The 17,853-nt window shown below is 46.4% G+C and overlaps 1 protein-coding gene across 3 annotated transcripts in view; it reads left to right on the top strand.

Moving 5' to 3' along the window:
• Positions 1 to 17,853, top strand: part of LOC117360795 (general transcription and DNA repair factor IIH helicase subunit XPB) — a 262,217-nt gene that overhangs the window by 22,605 nt on the left and 221,759 nt on the right. For all 3 annotated transcript variants that reach the window (XR_004539518.1, XM_033945177.1, XM_033945181.1), the window contains exon 3: positions 9,870 to 9,985. Coding sequence is in view for 2 of the 3 variants with exons in the window: in XM_033945177.1 (XP_033801068.1) it covers positions 9,870 to 9,985 (116 nt within the window). In the remaining variant the exon portion in view is untranslated. The remainder of the gene's footprint in view (positions 1 to 9,869; positions 9,986 to 17,853) is intronic.

Raw genomic sequence — 17,853 nt, 5'->3', positions numbered from 1 at the left:
TCTGGATGAAGAAGAACTTCCTTACATTTGTACGGAATCTATCCCCTTTCAATTTTAGAGAGTGCCCTCTCGTTCTCCCTACCTTGGAGAAGGTGAACAATCTGTCTTTATCTACTAAGTCTATTCCCTTCATTATCTTGAATGTTTCGATCATGTCCCCTCTGCCTCCTCTTTTCAAGAGAGAAGAGGCCCAGTTTCTCTAATCTCTCACTGTACGTCAACTCCTCCAGTCCTTTAACCATTTTAGTCGCTCTTCTCTGGACCCTTTCGAGTAGTACTGTGTCCTCCTTCATGTTCATTTTAGTAGCCTTCCTCTGGACCGACTCCATCCTTTTTATATTTTTTTTGAAAGTGTGGCCTCCAGAATTGAACACAATATTCTAAATGAGGCCTCACCAGAGTCTTATACAGGGGCATCAATCCCTTCTTTTTCTTACTTCTTTTTTCATACCTTTCCCTATGCATCCTAGCATCCTTCTAGCTTTCACTGTCACCATTTTCAACCTGATCATCACATACTGTCACACCCATGCACAAAAGTTCTTCACTCCTTAAACTGCACCGTTCCCTTGGTTTTTTGCAGCCCAGATGCATGACCTTACATTTCTTAGCATTAAATCTTAACTTCCAGATTACAGACCATTCTTCAAGCTTCGTTAGGTCCTTCCTCATGTTATTCATACCATCAGGGTTATCTACTCTATTGCAGATTTTGGTATCATCCGCAAAGAGGCAAATCTTACCTGACAGGCCTCCAGCAGTTTCACTTGCAGTCTAATGCATGGTGTATTAGTCAGTGCAGCCCAATACAGTGGTGCCTCACACAACGAACTTAATTGGTTCCAGGAGCAAGTTTGTTATGCGAAACGTTCGTTATGTGAAACGCGTTTTCCCATAAGAATACATGTAAAAAAAAATAATTCGTTCTGCAGCATAAAATATGCTAAGATGACATAAAAAAAGATAAATTTTTGGTTATTATTTTTATTTAGATACATCTAAAAACATAATTGTTTTTTAAAACAACACACATTTTTTAAATTTAAAGACAGACTAAGTAGAGTCTAATTTTACAGTGAGAGAGGGCAGAGTCTCAGCGGCAAAAACTGGGACTTAACTGTTCATTTTTTTTTTTTTTTCTACCGTGTTTCCCCGATGATAAGGCAGGGCCATCAAATAAGACAGCCCCCCCTTTTTAGAAAAAAATGTAAAATAAGGCACCCCCCCGCAAATAAGCCACCCACCGATACCTGCGCTTACCCGAATCGGGTGGTACGGTGGGTGACTCCGTGTGGTCCCTGGCACCCCCGACACGATCGGGGCAAGAGGGAGCTCAAGCCCTCTTGCCCCCCCGACTCCCCGACACGATCGGGGCAAGAGGGAGCCCAAGCCCTCTTGCCCCCCGACTCCCCGACACGATCGGGGCAAGAGGGAGCCCAAGCCCTCTTGCCCCCCCGACTCCCCGACACGATCGGGGCAAGAGGGAGCCCAAGCCCCCCTGCCCCCCCCCCCCGACTCCCCGACACGATCGGGGCAAGAGGGAGCCCAAGCCCTCTTGCCCCCCGACTCCCCGACACGATCGGGGCAAGAGGGAGCCCAAGCCCTCTTGCCCCCCCGACTCCCCGACACGATCGGGGCAAGAGGGAGCTCAAGCCCTCTTGCCCCCCCGACTCCCCGACACGATCGGGGCAAGAGGGAGCCCAAGCCCTCTTGCCCCCCCGACTCCCCGACACGATCGGGGCAAGAGGGAGCTCAAGCCCTCTTGCCCCCCCGACTCCCCGACACGATCGGGGCAAGAGGGAGCCCAAGCCCTCTTGCCCCCCCGACTCCCCGACACGATCGGGCCAGGAGGGAGCCCAAGTCCTCCTGGCCACGGCGACCCCCTAACCCCACCCTGCACTACATTACGGGCAGGAGGGATCCCAGGCCCTCCTGCCCTCGACGCAAACCCCCCCTCCCCCCAACGACCGCCCCCCCCCAAGAACCTCCGACCGCCCCCCAGCCGACCCGCGACCCCCCTGGCCGACCCCCACGACACCCCCAACCCCCTTCCCCGTACCTTTCTGTAGTTGGCCGGACAGACAGGAGCCAAACCCGCCTGTCCGGCAGGCAGCCAACGACGGAATGAGGCCGGATTGGCCCATCCGTCCCAAAGCTCCGCCTACTGGTGGGGCCTAAGGCGCCTGGGCCAATCAGAATAGGCCCGGGAGCCTTAGGTCCCTCCTGGGGGCAGGGCCTGAGGCACATGGTCGGGTTGGGCCCATGTGCCTCAGGCCCCGCCCCCAGGAGGGACCTAAGGCTCCCGGGCCTATTCTGATTGGCCCAGGCGCCTTAGGCCCCACCAGTAGGCGGAGCTTTGGGACGGATGGGCCAATCCGGCCTCATTCCGTCGTTGGCTGCCTGCCGGACAGGCGGGTTTGGCTCCTGTCTGTCCGGCCAACTACAGAAAGGTACGGGGAAGGGGGTTGGGGGTGTCGTGGGGGTCGGCCAGGGGGGTCGCGGGTCGGCTGGGGGGCGGTCGGAGGTTCTTGGGGGGGGGCGGTCGTTGGGGGGAGGGGGGGTTTGCGTCGAGGGCAGGAGGGCCTGGGATCCCTCCTGCCCGTAATGTAGTGCAGGGTGGGGTTAGGGGGTCGCCGTGGCCAGGAGGACTTGGGCTCCCTCCTGGCCCGATCGTGTCGGGGAGTCGGGGGGGCAAGAGGGCTTGGGCTCCCTCTTGCCCCGATCGTGTCGGGGAGTCGGGGGGGCAAGAGGGCTTGAGCTCCCTCTTGCCCCGATCGTGTCGGGGAGTCGGGGGGGCAAGAGGGCTTGAGCTCCCTCTTGCCCCGATCGTGTCGGGGAGTCGGGGGGGCAAGAGGGCTTGGGCTCCCTCTTGCCCCGATCGTGTCGGGGAGTCGGGGGGGCAAGAGGGCTTGGGCTCCCTCTTGCCCCGATCGTGTCGGGGAGTCGGGGGGGGCAAGAGGGAGCCAGGCGGAGAGAGGGCAGTTAAGCGCAGTGCCTGCGCGGAAGGATGCAGCTCGGGCGACTTCGTTGTGTGAAACGAAGTTCGTTGTACGAATCAAGACATAAAGTTCGTTGTGCGCAGCGTTCGCTGTGCGAGGCGTCCGTTATGCGAGGCACCACTGTATACTTCTTAACTGCCAATATAGTCTCAATCATGCATAAGTGCAGCAGTATATAAATCTCCAAATTGCATTTAATGTACTATTTATTGCAGATTCCTCAGAAATGCCAACAACCAGCCAATTACTAATTCAACGGCTATGTAATAAACATTTTCGAGACCTATAGATCATCATCAAATCTGATTTTTTTTAAAAATAAATTTTTGAAAAGTGCTTAGTGTTCAATGTGCTTGATGAAAACTTTTAAAATCAAGAATATAAATATATAAAATGACAGCTTTGCCGCCGTTTCACTATCGGTTTAATTATTTTTGAAGCTTGTTATTATACCAGGACAAGCAGGCAGCATATTCTCAACAGTGGGTGACATCACCGACAGAGCCCCGCAGCGGACAGCTTGAAGATCTTTGCTTGAAGATCTTTGTAAGAGCTTCTGAGTGCTGCACTGCGTATGCGAGAGTGCCTTCCCGCCTAAGTTAGGGAACGCATCTCCTGTGAGGTACCCCAGTTCAAAGTTTTCCGTGGAGCTGAAAAGTCCTCTTCTCTTCAGCTCTGCAGCCTTCGTTGCCTTCTCTCACCGCGGCTTTTTTATTTTTATTAAGTCGCTGTGCTCGTGTTTTCCTTTCGGATTCTTTTTGGGAAAAAAAAAATTTTTTAACTTTTATTTCTGTTTTTGTTTTTCTTCCGGCCAGCGGTCTTTTGGCCTAGGCCTGGCCGCTCACCTCATTCGATACTTCAGCCTTTGTTTTTTCTATGTCCCAGCCTCTTACCGGGTTCAAAAAGTGTAGCCAGTGCAGCAAGAACATTTCAATCACCGATCCTCATAGTCGGTGTATTGCTTGTTTGGTTCCTGAACATTGCCCTGACGCTTGTTTGCGCTGTGCTACCCTTCAACCTCGAGCCCTTCGTCGACGCCGTGCTAAGCTTCTCCAACTTTTTGGCACTATGGACCAACTGCCTGAGAAGGTCTCGATCTCGGCTTTGGGGACGGCCTCAACATCTAAGTCCTTGACCACGACGCCAGCTTCTGCCTCCACCAAGGCCTCGACCTCAACATCTTCGGTCTCGAAGGCCTCGACGGCAGTTCCTCTGAAGTCTTCCTCGACGGGTAAGTCTCCTGTCTCTTCTTCAGGTACAACTCCTAAGAAGTCTCCAGAGTCCCAGGCATCCCAGGCCGTATCTGCGGTCCTGCCAGTCTCTTCTAGTCCTCCAGCTAAACGTGCCTCCAAGCATCGGGAATACTCATCCTCGAGGTCGCTTTCCTTGGAGCGTACTGCTGCACCTTTGAGACCTGATCCCTTTGTCTCGGTGCCTATGTTCGAGAACATGTTGAAAGCCATTCTGACCACTCAGATCTCCTCGGTCATGGCTCAACTCCTCCTGTCCTCGACCCTGCTTCCTACGAGCCAGCCTGAGCAGAAGTCTGAGACTCCTGTAGAAGGTCCTCGAGGCAAGTCTAGGAAGTCTCACCGGTTCTCATCCAGTGACTCTTCACCTACTCCTCGGACACAGTCTCTTCCACCTCAATCAAGGCATCGCTCGAGGCATTCGAGTCATCTCGCTTCCAAGCTTCCTCAAGACACTTTTCTGCAGCAGAAACCCTCTCCTCCTCCGGATACTGAGTCTTCTATGCCTCGTTTATCCAAGGCTACCGAGACTTCTACCAAATCTAAACATAAGTCTCGCAAGGCTATTACACCGGCTGCTTCTCCTCGCACTCTATCGAGGTCGAAAACTCCTCCATCGAGGCCGCTTCCGAGGGAGCCTTCTCCTCCTGCCTCGACCCACTCTGTCCCTCAAACCCCAGAGACTTCACCATCGAGGTTGAAGTGCAAACACTCACTAATTCCTCCTCACGCAGGTAGTGCAGTTTCCTCAATCACTGTGCGCCTGGACTCTGAGCCTCTTTCTCAGTATTCCAGAGAGGCTTCTCCTTCCTATTCGGCAGTCCCTCAGTCTCACACTCCTTCTCCTGAAGGTGCCTCGACCTCGAAGTCTGCCTCTTTTGCCAGGTTCGTCTTTGACATGGGAAAAGCTCTTCAGCTGGATCTCCACTCCGATTCCAAGTATACTCCTGAATACTTGGCCGACATGGAGTTGCCTCATCCACTCAAGGAGACATTGAGACTTCCTATGACTCCAGTATTGAAGCAAACTTTCTTAAGGAATATGGAAACTCCTTATTCCATTACAGCCATTCCATCCAAGCTGGAATCCAGGTATCGCACAGTACCTTGCAAAGGCTTCGAAAAATCTCAATTGTCCCACCAGTCTTTGGTTGTGGAATCTTTTTTAAAGAAAGTTCGTCCATCTAAGCTTTACACTGCGGTCCCTCCAGGTAGGGAAGGCCGTACCATGGACAAGTTTGGCCGTAGATTATACCAGAATTCCATGATGGCTAACAGAATTCTCAATTATAACTACATTTTCATAGCTTATTTAAATCATTTCCTCAAATTGATGCCTAAATTCTACCCGGCTCTTGAGGAACAAAGTCTTCCTGATTTTAAACAGATTATCAGAACTCTGTCTCAACTCAGACTCTTCATGCTGCAAGCCACATACGATGCTTTTGAGCTTTCTTCTAGAGTTTCTGCCTTTGCAGTAGCCATGCGCTGTCTCGCCTGGCTCAGCATTGTTGATATGGATCCCAATCTGCAGGACCGTCTAGCGAACTTGCCTTGCCATGGGAATGAACTCTTTGATGATTCTATTGAAGCTGCTACAAAGCGCCTCTCTGAACTTGAGCGCTCTTTTGCTTGTTTGATTCGCCCCCAAGCCTAAGACTCCTCCTGCTCGCTCATACAAGAAAACACCAAGTCGTTATCCTCAAAAAACGACACTAGCTTTCTCCAGATCAACTCTCCTCAGCAACAACGACAGCAGAAGGCTCAAACTCCTGCTGCAACTAAACCTGCTCAGTCTTTTTGACATTCCCAGTCTGAGCATGCCAACCTCCCTGCATCAGAATTCTCTTCTGTCCATAGGAGGTCGTCTTCATCCCTTTTTATCACCAGTGGGAGATGATCACCTCAAATTTCAGGGTTCTCAAATCCTTCGGGAGGGATACTCACTTCACTTTCTTCAGATGCCTTCAGATCGCCCTCCAAGAGAGTGTCCTTCCAATTCGTCGCAACTTCCCCTTCTTCTTCAAGAAGCTCAGGTTCTTCGCCTTCGAGCTGTCAGAGAGGTTCCTCTGAAACAACGGGACATGGGATTTTATTCCCATTATTTTCTAATTCCAAAGAAGACGGGGGATTTGCGACCCATTCTGGATCTCAGAGCCCTCAACAAATTTCTAGTCAAAGAGATGTTTCGGATGCTTTCTTTACCAACTCTGTATTCCCTGATGAATCAGGGAGATTGGCTATGCTCTCTGGATCTCAAAGAGGATTACACTTATATCCCGATTCATCCAGCCTCTCGCAAGTATTTAAGATTTCGGGTGGGGAATCTTCATCTACAATACAGAGTTCTTCCATTCGGACTCACCTCATCCCCCAGAGTCTTCACGAAGTGTCTGGTGGTGGTGGCTGCAGCCCTCCGTACCCAAGGTCTTCAAGTTTTTCTGTACCTGAACGACTGGCTCATCAAAGCCCCCTCTCAACAAGGGGTTATTGCAGCGACTTAACAGACTATTATGTTCCTCCAAAGTATGGGGTTCGAAGTCAACTTTCCAACTTTCCAAAATCCCAGTTGACCCCATCTAAGTCTCTCTAGTTCATTGGGGCCACTCTAGACACTGTCCAGCTCAGAGCATTTCTACCTCCACCACGTCGGGATACCCTCATTCGCCTTTGCCATCAAGTGTCTCATCTCGCATCAATTTCAGTAAGTCAATGATGGTTCTGCACGGTCACAAGGCTTCTACACCTTTTGCCAGACTTCACCTTCGCATACCTTAGTGGACCCTGGCATTTCAGTGGCAATAAGCTACCGACCCGCTTTCTCAACAAATTACAGTAACTCCTTTGTTGAAGCAATCTCTCCCCTGGTGAATGCTCTCTTCCAATCTTTCCAGAGGTTTGCTGTTCCACAATCTCCCTCATCAGAAGGTTCTCACAACAGACTCTTCAACCTACACATGGGGAGCCCATCTAGACGGTCTCCGTACCCAAGGTCATTGGTCTCCTGCGGACCGTCTTTATCACAATAATCTGTTGGAACTCAGAGCGATTTTCAATGCCTTCAAAGCTTTTCAACACCTTCTTCACGACAAGGTAGTCCTTGTCCGAATGGACAACCAAGTCGCCATGTACTATGTCAACAAATAGGGAGGGACGGGATCTCACTCCCTTTGTCAAGAAGCTCTAAAGCTGTGGGATTGGGCAATTCATCACAACATCTTTCTCAGAGCTGTCTACATTTAAGGTCAACACAACTGTCTGGCGGACAAGTTGAGTCGTCTTCTGCAACCACACGAATGGACACTCGATTCTTCGCCTCTGCGTCAAGTGTTTGCTCGATGGGGGACTCCTCAAATAGACCTCTTTGCCTCTCCCCTCAACAACAAGCTGCCTCAATTCTGCTCCCGAATATACTCTCCCCAGCTTTTCCAGGCAGATGCTTTCTTTCTGGATTGAATGGGTCAGTTTCTCTATGCCTTCCCTCCATTCCCTCTGATTCTCAAGACTCTTGTCAAATTCAAGACAGAACATGCCACCATGATTCTGATAGCTCCTCCGTGGCCCAGACAACCATGGTACTCCCTTCTACTTCAACTCAGCACCAGGGAGCCTCTACTTCTACCAGTTTTTCCTTCTCTGCTTACTCAGTCACGGTTCCTTGCTACATCCCAACCTGCAGTCTCTACACTTAACAGCTTGGTACCTTTCCATCTAACAGACTCTCTACAATTTTCTCAGTCTGTCCAGGATATTTTGGTAGCTTCCGGAAAGCCGTCCACTAGGCAGTGTTACGACCAGAAATGGGACTAGATTTTCTGCTTGGTGTTCCACTCGCCATATTGAGCCAAATTTGGCATCTGTTTTGGATTATTTACTTCACTTATCACAGTCTGACCTCCAGTCTACATCTATCAGAGTCCATCTCAGTGCGATTGCTGCTATTCATCAGCCTCTTGATGGGAAACCCCTGTCTGCACACCCTGTGGTTTCCCGCTTTATGAAAGGACTTTTTAATGTTCATCCACCGCTCAAACCACCTCCAGTGGTCTGGGATCTCAATGCTGTCCTGGCTCAATTGATGAAGCCTCCATTTGAACCAATTGATAAGGCTCATCTCATGTACCTTACTTGGAAAGTGGTTTTCCTGATTGCCCTCACTTCTGCTCGAAGAGTCAGTGTGTTACAAGCTTTGGTTGCTGATCCACCTTTCACAGTTTTACACCATGACAAGTAGGTACTCCGCACTCATCCTAAATTCTTACCTAAAGTTGTTTCTGAATTTCACATCAATCAATCTATTGTTCTTCCAGTATTTTTTCCAAAGCCTCATTCTCACCCTGGAGAAGTGGCGCTCCATACTTTGGACTGTAAACGTGCCTTGGGTTTCTACTTGCAACGCCCCACAGAACAGCCCCACAACTTTTCATCTCCTTCAATCCAAATAAGTTGGGGCATCCTGTCTCGAAGCGGACCATATCCAACTGGATGGCTGCTTGCATCTCTTTCTGCTATGCTCAGGCTGGTCTCCCTCTACAGGGTCGAGTCACGGGCCACAGAGTTCGAGCAATGGCAGCGTCTGTAGCTTTCTTCAGATCAACTCCTATTGAGGAAATCTGCAAGGCTGCCACTTGGTCCTCGGTTCATACATTCATCTCTTATTACTGTCTGGATACTTTCTTCAGAAGGGATAGCCATTTTGGCCAATCTGTTTTGCAAAATCTTTTTTCTTAACTTGCCAACTCTCCCTCCATCCCATTATGCTTAGCATGGAGGTCACCCACTGTTGAGAATATGCTGCCTGCTTGTCTTGGGATAAAGCACAGTTACTTACCGTAACAGTTGTTATCCAGGGACAGCAGGCAGATATTCTCACAACCCACCCTCCTCCCCTAGTTGGCTTCTTAGCTAGGTATCTGAACTGAGGTACCTCACAGGAGATGCACGCCCTAACTTGGGCTGGAAGGCACTCGCGCATGCGCAGTGCAGCAATCGGAAGCTCTTACAAAGATCTTCAAGCAAGTCTGCTTTCGAGGCTGTCCGCTGCGTGGCTCTGTTGGTGATGTCACCCACTGTTGAATATCTGCCTGCTGTCCCTGGATAACAACTGTTATGGTAAGTAACTGTGATATCTGCATCAGGAAGGGACCCATTCAACATGTTTCGCCACTCGGCTTTCTCAAGAACAGTCCCCCCCTTCACTCTTGTCACGCACCATCCCGACTAAGTTTTCTGACTTTTTGACAGCTAAATTTAAATAATAAAATTACAATAGAATAAATACAGTGCCTAATTATTGACCAACAGCAAAGCTTCATGTGATTGATAATATTTTGGCAATATTTGGCCTAAATCTTACAAGGGAGATGCAAGAGAAAGCTGAAGACATTTTAGAGCCCATCAGTTGTGGGTTTGATGAACCAAAGAAGAGAGGTGAATGGTTTAATATGAAGAGCGAAACCTTGGAAGAGAGAATACATAGAAAGTGGTTTTCTGGTTATGGTTTGCTACTGCTTTTGATTTAAGCGCCCAATATTAAGACGTATTGTTTCTTATATATAAATGTGCGCATTGAAGTTTTAATACTCATTTAGATTTTTTTCTCATTGTTTTTATTCAAAAGATGAGCAGCAAGTTTTGAATGCAATCATGCAGGATTTGGCTGTCCTTCATAAAGCCAGTCGACCTGCTTTATCCCTGCAAGATGTGGGAAAGGTGAAATCTTCACCAAAAACACAGGTAATATACATCTTTTTGAGAACAAAACGTGTATTATGAAATTTGAAGGATTTCCTTCTAAAACCTACTAAGTCTATTTTTGGCAAAAAATGAGCTATAGTTTGTATGAACAAAGGATATTGTCATCTACTAGTGTTGAGATCAAAAGTGTTTTTGTCCTTTGCCTGTAGCAAAGTTAACTGCAGGCGCATTTTAATTCCAAACCCAAGTAAGTCTTGTAGCCAGTCTAGCAAATCACAAGACTGACCCAGTGCAACATTAAGGGCTCCTTTTACAAAGATGCGTTAGGGCCTTAACGTGCGGAATAGCGCACGCTAGCTGCTACTGCTTCCTCTTGAGCAGGCGGTATTTTTTTGGTTAGCGCACGCTAAAAATGCTAGCACACCTTTGTAAAAGGAGCCCTAAGTTTTTAAATATACATTCACACAATGTCCAGAAAATTGGGGGTGGAAGAGAAAAATACCGCATCTGATTGGGAGGGAGGTGTAAGCGAGAGAACCACCAAATCGGGGGAGGGAAGAGAAGGAAGGAGACAGATGGAAGGGAAGGTAGGGGAGAAGAGAGAGATGGCAGTTCATGGACGAAGGAGAGGAGAGATAACAGATTTTTTTTTTGGGGGGGGGGGAGAAGGAGGGGACAATTAGGTATATCTTTTGACTTAGGGGCACTGTGAAAAATAATGACGCACTTAAGGGTGCCTTGAACCATAAAGGTTTGGGAATTCCTACTTTAGTCTTTATATAAGCAGCAGACTTCTTATCAAAGTACATCCTCAGATATGTCATTTGCATGCTCCCTACCAAGAAGACCCCATCCCTTTGTTCTTTGTTAAATATTTCTTCTGCTTTAAGACATTTTAAGCAGATCCAAAGTTGCTTATTTTCATTAAAATGCAAAATTGCTATGGGAACTTCCCTTTCTCATGTCTGCTTAGATGACTAGCATCATGTGACTTCCTCCTATACTGTTTTAATAATTTGACCCTAAACCAGGAGCTATGTCTATTTTGGAAAGGTGGGTCTTAACATGATGTGAGAAGTTGGATTTCAATCAATTATTAATTGAGGAGCCACAGCCGTTTATTGTCCTTTGGTCCAAATATCTTCGTGATCTTACAAATTAGTCAAATAGGAAATATTTGCAGAAAGAGTATTTTTAATTGGACCTTTTAAGTAGGCCAAAACTGTTGTAGAGATGTTATGAATGATATAAAATGAAGTAGTGATTTCTGTTAATAGTCTTGTATATTACCCGAGGACAAGCAGGCAGCATGTTCTTACATGTGGGTGTCATCATTTATGGAACCTGGCATGGACAGAAAGTGTACTGTCACATTAAAACTTTAAGACCACCCATACCACGTGTGTGCAGGTGCCTTCCTGCCCGACATCGACTTGTGGGACCATTGATTCTCAGTGTCCCACGGAGCTGATAGGCTGTTATTAGAGTTTCTCTAAGTGCGTTAAACTTGTATGTTTGTGCCTTCCCATTCCTTTTTTACCTTTCTTTTTGTCATATTTTTCTATTTTACTTCTTTTTCTATCATCTGGTTTAAAAATTTTGATTTTTATACTGAGGATTTTTGTTGGGGTTTTTTTTTTTTTTTTTTTTTGGACCTTCGGACCCTTTGCTGCCTGTTTTCAGGCCAGGAGTGTCGAGCCTTTTTTGGCTTACAATTTACTTGACCTCCCCAGACCATAGAATCCTTTGACCTTGTGTTGGCGGTTTTTCCTTCGGTGTTAAAGGCTCCTAGCAGCTTCAAATGGTGCACTTGGTGCCAAAGTTAAAGATGGGAAAGTTTCTGGGGCCATTTCAAGTACAGACCCGCATAATTGATGTGTCTAGTGCCTAGGTCCTGAACACCGAAACATTTCCTGCCCTCTCTACTCTAAATTGCAGAAGAGGTCACTTAAAGTTAGGAAGTTGCCGTACGAAAAACTTCAGGTAAACTTCATCTATATCAAGATTGGCTGGAAATTCATGCTGGAAATTCATCCAGCAACTGCAGCATTGACACTGGCACCGATGGCATCGACAACCTGTTCCGCTTCTTCATTGGTGCTACCTGCCTCAGGGGAAGCTTGTAAGAAAGCTAAGAAGCATAAACACCTTTGCCCCTCCAAGCGTGCTTTGGCATTGTGTCGAGCATGTTCACCATCGACACATTCCAAGCGTTGGCACACTGATGCCAGATCTCCTTCTCTGCAGTTGGTATTTCCTCTGAGGTGTGCCTTGACTTTGAGGTCCCTAATGCCTCGACACCCAACACAAGAAGTACCTAATGCCAACATTGGTACTGGTACCATCTCTGCTGGAACAGCTTCACATGCTGTTGAAGAAAGAACTAACTGGGCTATTACAAATGCACTCTTTTGTCAATTTCTGTTTCCACACTCCCAACTTCATCTTGGTCCAACCAACACCCAAAGGCTCCAGCCAGGCATCAAACTCAGGCATGAAAGCATCGAGCATCTACATTGAGATCTGCATTCTCGTTGAGAGAACACAACTCGTCATCCCATTCTCAACATTTAGCGATGCACTCATGTCCACTATTGTCTCTGCGCTCACCTTGATGCTCCTCACGACGCTTTCAGTTAATTTAAAAGCAAAAGAATGACTAAATCTAAAGGCTCTGGTTTTTCCACTAAGGGAAGGAAATGTAAGTTTTAACTTTTGAGAACTTCTAGCAAAATGAGACCTATGCACATTCCAGTCTAAAGGAATCAAAGTGGTAAAAATGCCAAATAAGATCTTAAATGCAATACAAATGCACTTAAATTGAATTCTGAGGTACACTGGAAGGCAATGTAATTCCCTGAGCAGAGGGGTCACGTGATCAAATTTACTCTTACCGAAAATAAGCTTAGCTGCAGTATTCTGTATTAGTTGAAGTCTCTGCAGACTGACCTTTGTAAGACCCAAGTACATCGAGTTACAATAATCCAACCTAGACAAAATGATTGATTGAATCAATACTGAGAAGTGTTGCCAACCTTCTGTATCCATTTGGCCTGCTACTCGGATGTTCCAGACAACAAAGGCAGCAGAAAACTTCTGCATCTCAGTCCAAACAGCAGCAGTCTTTTTGACTTCCCTTTAGAGAGCATGGTTGGTGTTTCTCAGCCTTTCTCTCACTCTGCTTATAGGAGGTCGACTCGCCCGTTATCATCAATGTTGGTCTAAAATAACATCGGATCATTGAGTCCTTCAAGTGGTGAGTCAGGGCTATGCCTTCCATTTATGGAAGAAACCTCCCAACCACCCCCCAAAAGTCTCTCTTCAACTCCCAGTAGACCACCCTCCTTTGCCAAGAAATCTTGGCCCTCCTCCTCTTAGTGCTGTAGAACAAGTTCTGTAGGAGAGGGGTCAAGGGTTCTACTCCAAATATTTTTTCATAACAAAAAAGACCAGAGGAATCTGTCCAATTCTAGACCTCAGACCTCTCATCTGTCCAATTCTAGACCTCAGCTCTCAACAAATACCACTATTGGTACTATTAGAGAAGAATGACTGGCTCTGCTTTCTAACCTCAGAGAAGCGTACATCCATATTTCCATCCTACCTGCTCACAGGAAATATCTCTGCTTTTAAATGGGAACATGTGACTTTCAGTACAGGGTGCTTCAATTGTCTGGCATCAGCACCCAGAATATTCATGAAATGCTGAGTAGTACCATGTTTCCCTGAAAATAAGCCCTAGCAGGATTTCCGGGGTAGGTCTTAATATAAGCCCTACCCCAAAAATAAGCCCTAGTCCCGGGATTTGCTGGCAGTTTCTCGTCCCTCCTATCCCTTGTGGATCAGAACCCTTGAGCAAGCACCGCCCCCTCCCCCGAGCACGCGCAACCGAACCCTCATCCTTCCCTGCCGATCGCGAGCGAGCCCTACATACCTCCCTAAGCAGCGTCGGACCAGCAGCACTTTAAATAGGCTTCTTTGGCCTTGTCTGCCCGTGAATTCACTATGCTTCATTACTGATGACGTCATCTGTAACATGGCAGAGTGAATTCACGGGCGGACAAGGCCGAAGCAGCATGTTTAGAGTGCTTGCTCACAGTCGGCGGTGTTTGGATGGGAGGGAGGGAAGGATGGGGGTTCGGCTGCACGGTGGGAGGGTGGGTTCGGATGCTCACGGGAGGGGGTTGGTACTCACTCAAGGGTTCTGCTGTACAAGGAATGGGAGCGAAGGGAAGCTGGGCAAGGGTCCTGCTGCACAAGGGATGGTAGGGAGGGAAGGATAGAATCTGGTTAAGGGTCCTGCTGCACAAGTGATGGGAGGGAGGGAAGGATAGAAGCTGGGCCAGGGTCCTGCTGCATGAGGGAGGGGAGGAAATATGCTGTACATGTGGGGGAGAGAATGGAAAGAGGAAGAATTGGGGTGAAGGAGAGGAAGGGAGAGATGATCATGTACATTCCCTGAAAATAAGACCTAGTGCGTTTTATTTGGCCTAAAATTAATATAAGACTCTGTCTTATTTTCAGGGAAACACGGTAGTAGCTGCACTCCTTCACTCATACAGTTTTCACATGTACCATCATGAAGAGAACCGTCTTCACGTAGATGGCAGGAACGCCTGACATCAAGAGAACCATCTCCACGTGGCTGGTGGACTATATCTCCTTTTGCTATACTTGGACTGGGCTGAGGCTTGTGTCACAGCATACAAATTTCAAGCAATGGTGACTTCAGTATATCATCTACTACTACTATTACTAATCATTTCTATAGTGCTGTTAGACATACGCAGCGCTGTCCATCAAAACATAGAAGACAGTTTCTGCTCAAAATAGCTTACAATCTAGTCAAGACAGACAAACTGGACAAGAATGTGCATCAATACACAGTGCTCAGGTGGGGGAATGATAAGACAGATATTGGTGCTTAGAAGGTGAGTTGGTTTGGAATTGAAAGCATCTTCAAAGTGTGATTTTCCGAAAACAACTGAAAGCCTGGCTTTTCTCTAACATCTAACATCTCCTCCCCTGTCCACATCCTCCTCTATTCATATGCTCTTGTAAAGCTTTCTCCTCTCTTGCCTTTATTTTTAAACTTTGTAAACCGTGTCGAGCTCCACTTCCGTGGAGATGATGCGGTATATAAACTTAAGGCTTAGTTTAGTTTAGTGATTTGAGTATGGATTTGAATACTGCCAGAGACGAAGGCTGATGTATCAAGTCAGGCAGTTTTTTCCAGGCATATGATGCAGCAAGGTAGAAGGGACAGAGTCTGGAGTTGGCTGTAGAGGAGAAGGGTACAGATAAGACTTATTCGATGAGTGGAGTGCCAGAGGTAGTGTGGGGAGAAACGAGAGATATTGAGGCGCTACAGAGCTAATGGTTTGTCTAAATATGATCATATTTCGCCACATCACCAAAAATTGCATTGGCTACCAGTTGCCTTCAGAGTACAGTATAAAGCAGTAATGATTTGTCATCAATTCTCGTATGGAAACATTTCTCGTATGAAAAATAGTATACTTGGCTATACACCAAAAAGATAATAATAATAATAATAATAACAGCTTATATACCGCAATACCGTGAAGTTCTATGCGGTTTACAAAGATTAAGCAAAGGTACAAATTGATTGACTTTAAGAGGGGAGGAAGAAAGAGGGTTAATAGGACAGGAAATCCATTTTTGAGGAGAGAGTGATCAATAGAACAAGTTAATCGCTATAAAGAGGAGAGAGAAGAGAGGATCAGTTGTCTAGATACTTTAGGAACAGGTGTGTTTTCAGACGTTTCTTAAATTCCTCATAAGTAGTGGGTGAAAGCAATTGTTTTAGGTCTTTACCCCATGATGCTGCTTGGTGCGAGAGAAGATGTTCATGGTGTTTTTTCAGTTTACAACCTCTCACTGGGGGGGGGAACGAAGTTGGAATGTGAGCTTCTCTTGTGTCTGTTGGCTGAGAAGGCGAAAAGGTCAGTTATATATTTAGGGGCAAGTCCGTGTAGTGCTTTGAAGCAGAAGCAGGCAAATTTAAACTTTACGCGCGCCTCCATTGGCAGCCAATGCAGCTGCCGGTAGTAGGGTGTCACGTGGTCAAACTTCCTCAGCCCAAAGATTAGTTTGACCGCTGCATTTTGCATCAGTTGTAAACGCTGCATGTTCTTTTGGGAAATTGCTAAATAGGCGATGTTACAGTAGTCAAGTAGACTCAGTACGAGGGATTGTACTAGGGTTCTGAATGCCGCTGTATCGAAATAAGCTTTAATGGATCTGAGTTTCCAGAGAGTGAAAAATCCCTTTCTGATCAAGGAGTCCACCTGATCTCTCATGGTTAGGCACTGATCCAAAGTTGCACCTAGTATCTTTATGGTAGGTTGGATAGGGTAATTAAGATTATTGATACATAGTGGTGATTTGGTGTCAAGCGGATGTGGCGAAGCAACGAAGAAAGTTGTCTTTTCTGAATTAAGTTTGAGCCTAAAGGTTGTCATCTAGTGCTCCATCACGTTTATGGCTTCTGAAGCTTTAGGAATAGTTTCTGAGATAGAATTAACGAATAGGATGATGATCGTAAAATCATCTGCATAACTAAATAGTTTTATCCCTAACTGGGTTAGCTGCGTGCCTAGTGAGGACATGTAGACGTTGAAGAGCAATGGAGATAGCGGAAACCCTTGTGGCACACTGGATGGATTGCTCCAGGTATCTGAAAGTTCATAATTAAAATTGATAAGTGAGGGACGTAAGGAAGCCACGGAACCAATTCAGCACCTCGTCCCTGATACCAATGGCATCTAGGCATTGCAGCAGTTTCCCGTGGTCTACTAAATCAAAGGCAGAACTCATATCGAATTGCATAACCAGGGCATTAAGGCCCTTACTAAACAGTAGGCGCAGATTGTCTAAAATAGCCGCAATTACTGTCTCAGTACTAAATAGCGATCTAAAACCGGATTGAGTTTCATGTAGGAGAGAGAACTGATCCAGATAATCCATCAGTTGGGTGTGTACCAATCCCTCCATAATTTTTACAATAAACGGAATGGATGCTACTGGTCTGTAGTTGGATATTATAGCTGAAGATTCTTTTCAATTTTTAGAATTGGGGTTATTATTATGTGACCATTATTTGAGAGGAACTTCCCAGTTTTTAGGTTATGAGCCAAATATTGCATCAAAGATAGTTTAAATACTAAAGGTGCCAGTTTCATGATTTCTGGGGGGCAAGAGTCCAGAACGCAATAGGATTTAGAGTATTTGTTATATAGTCATTGCGCTCAGAGAATTTAGCTTTACTGAAGATGATTGTTAATCCAAGGCTTGTTGAGACTGGTAAAATGACTTTTTGTTGTGCAGTTGTTAAGATATAGAACTCCCTGGTGGGTCAGATACGAAATTGTCGTGAAAGGGGCATGTTTATAAAATTACTTAAGACGCAGTTATTTGTAGATGCCTTTCTCTAGCCAATAATTTTCCTCTCTGGCAAAGTTGATGAACTATTCATGATCTTTATTATGCAACGCTATGGTATTATTTTGTAGACATGATTTCTGAGGATTGATTGTATGTTTATTTTATTATGTTTTTGTTTTAAAATTATGTAAACCATTTACAGCCTCTCTTACAAAGCCGCGCGGCAACAGCCCCAAAGCCCTTTAAAATCTATAGGCTTCGGGGCCATTAGCACAGCGCAGCCATTATCGCGGCTTTGTAAAAGAGGCTGTTAATCTTAAACGGTATAGAAAATTTTAAAATAAATATATTGTACAGTAGGCTCTGAGTTGATAGACTAAGCAGATTTCTTCAGCCTCGCGAGTGGTCACTCAGCTATATTGCATCAAGTCTTCTTGGCACAAATAGATCTGTTTGCGTCTCCCAGCAATCACAAAATTCTACACTTCTCCAGATTGTAC

Source organism: Geotrypetes seraphini, chromosome 5, assembly GCF_902459505.1.
Source record: "Geotrypetes seraphini chromosome 5, aGeoSer1.1, whole genome shotgun sequence".
NCBI lineage: Eukaryota > Metazoa > Chordata > Amphibia > Gymnophiona > Dermophiidae > Geotrypetes > Geotrypetes seraphini.
This window is presented reverse-complemented; position numbering and strand designations above follow the sequence as displayed.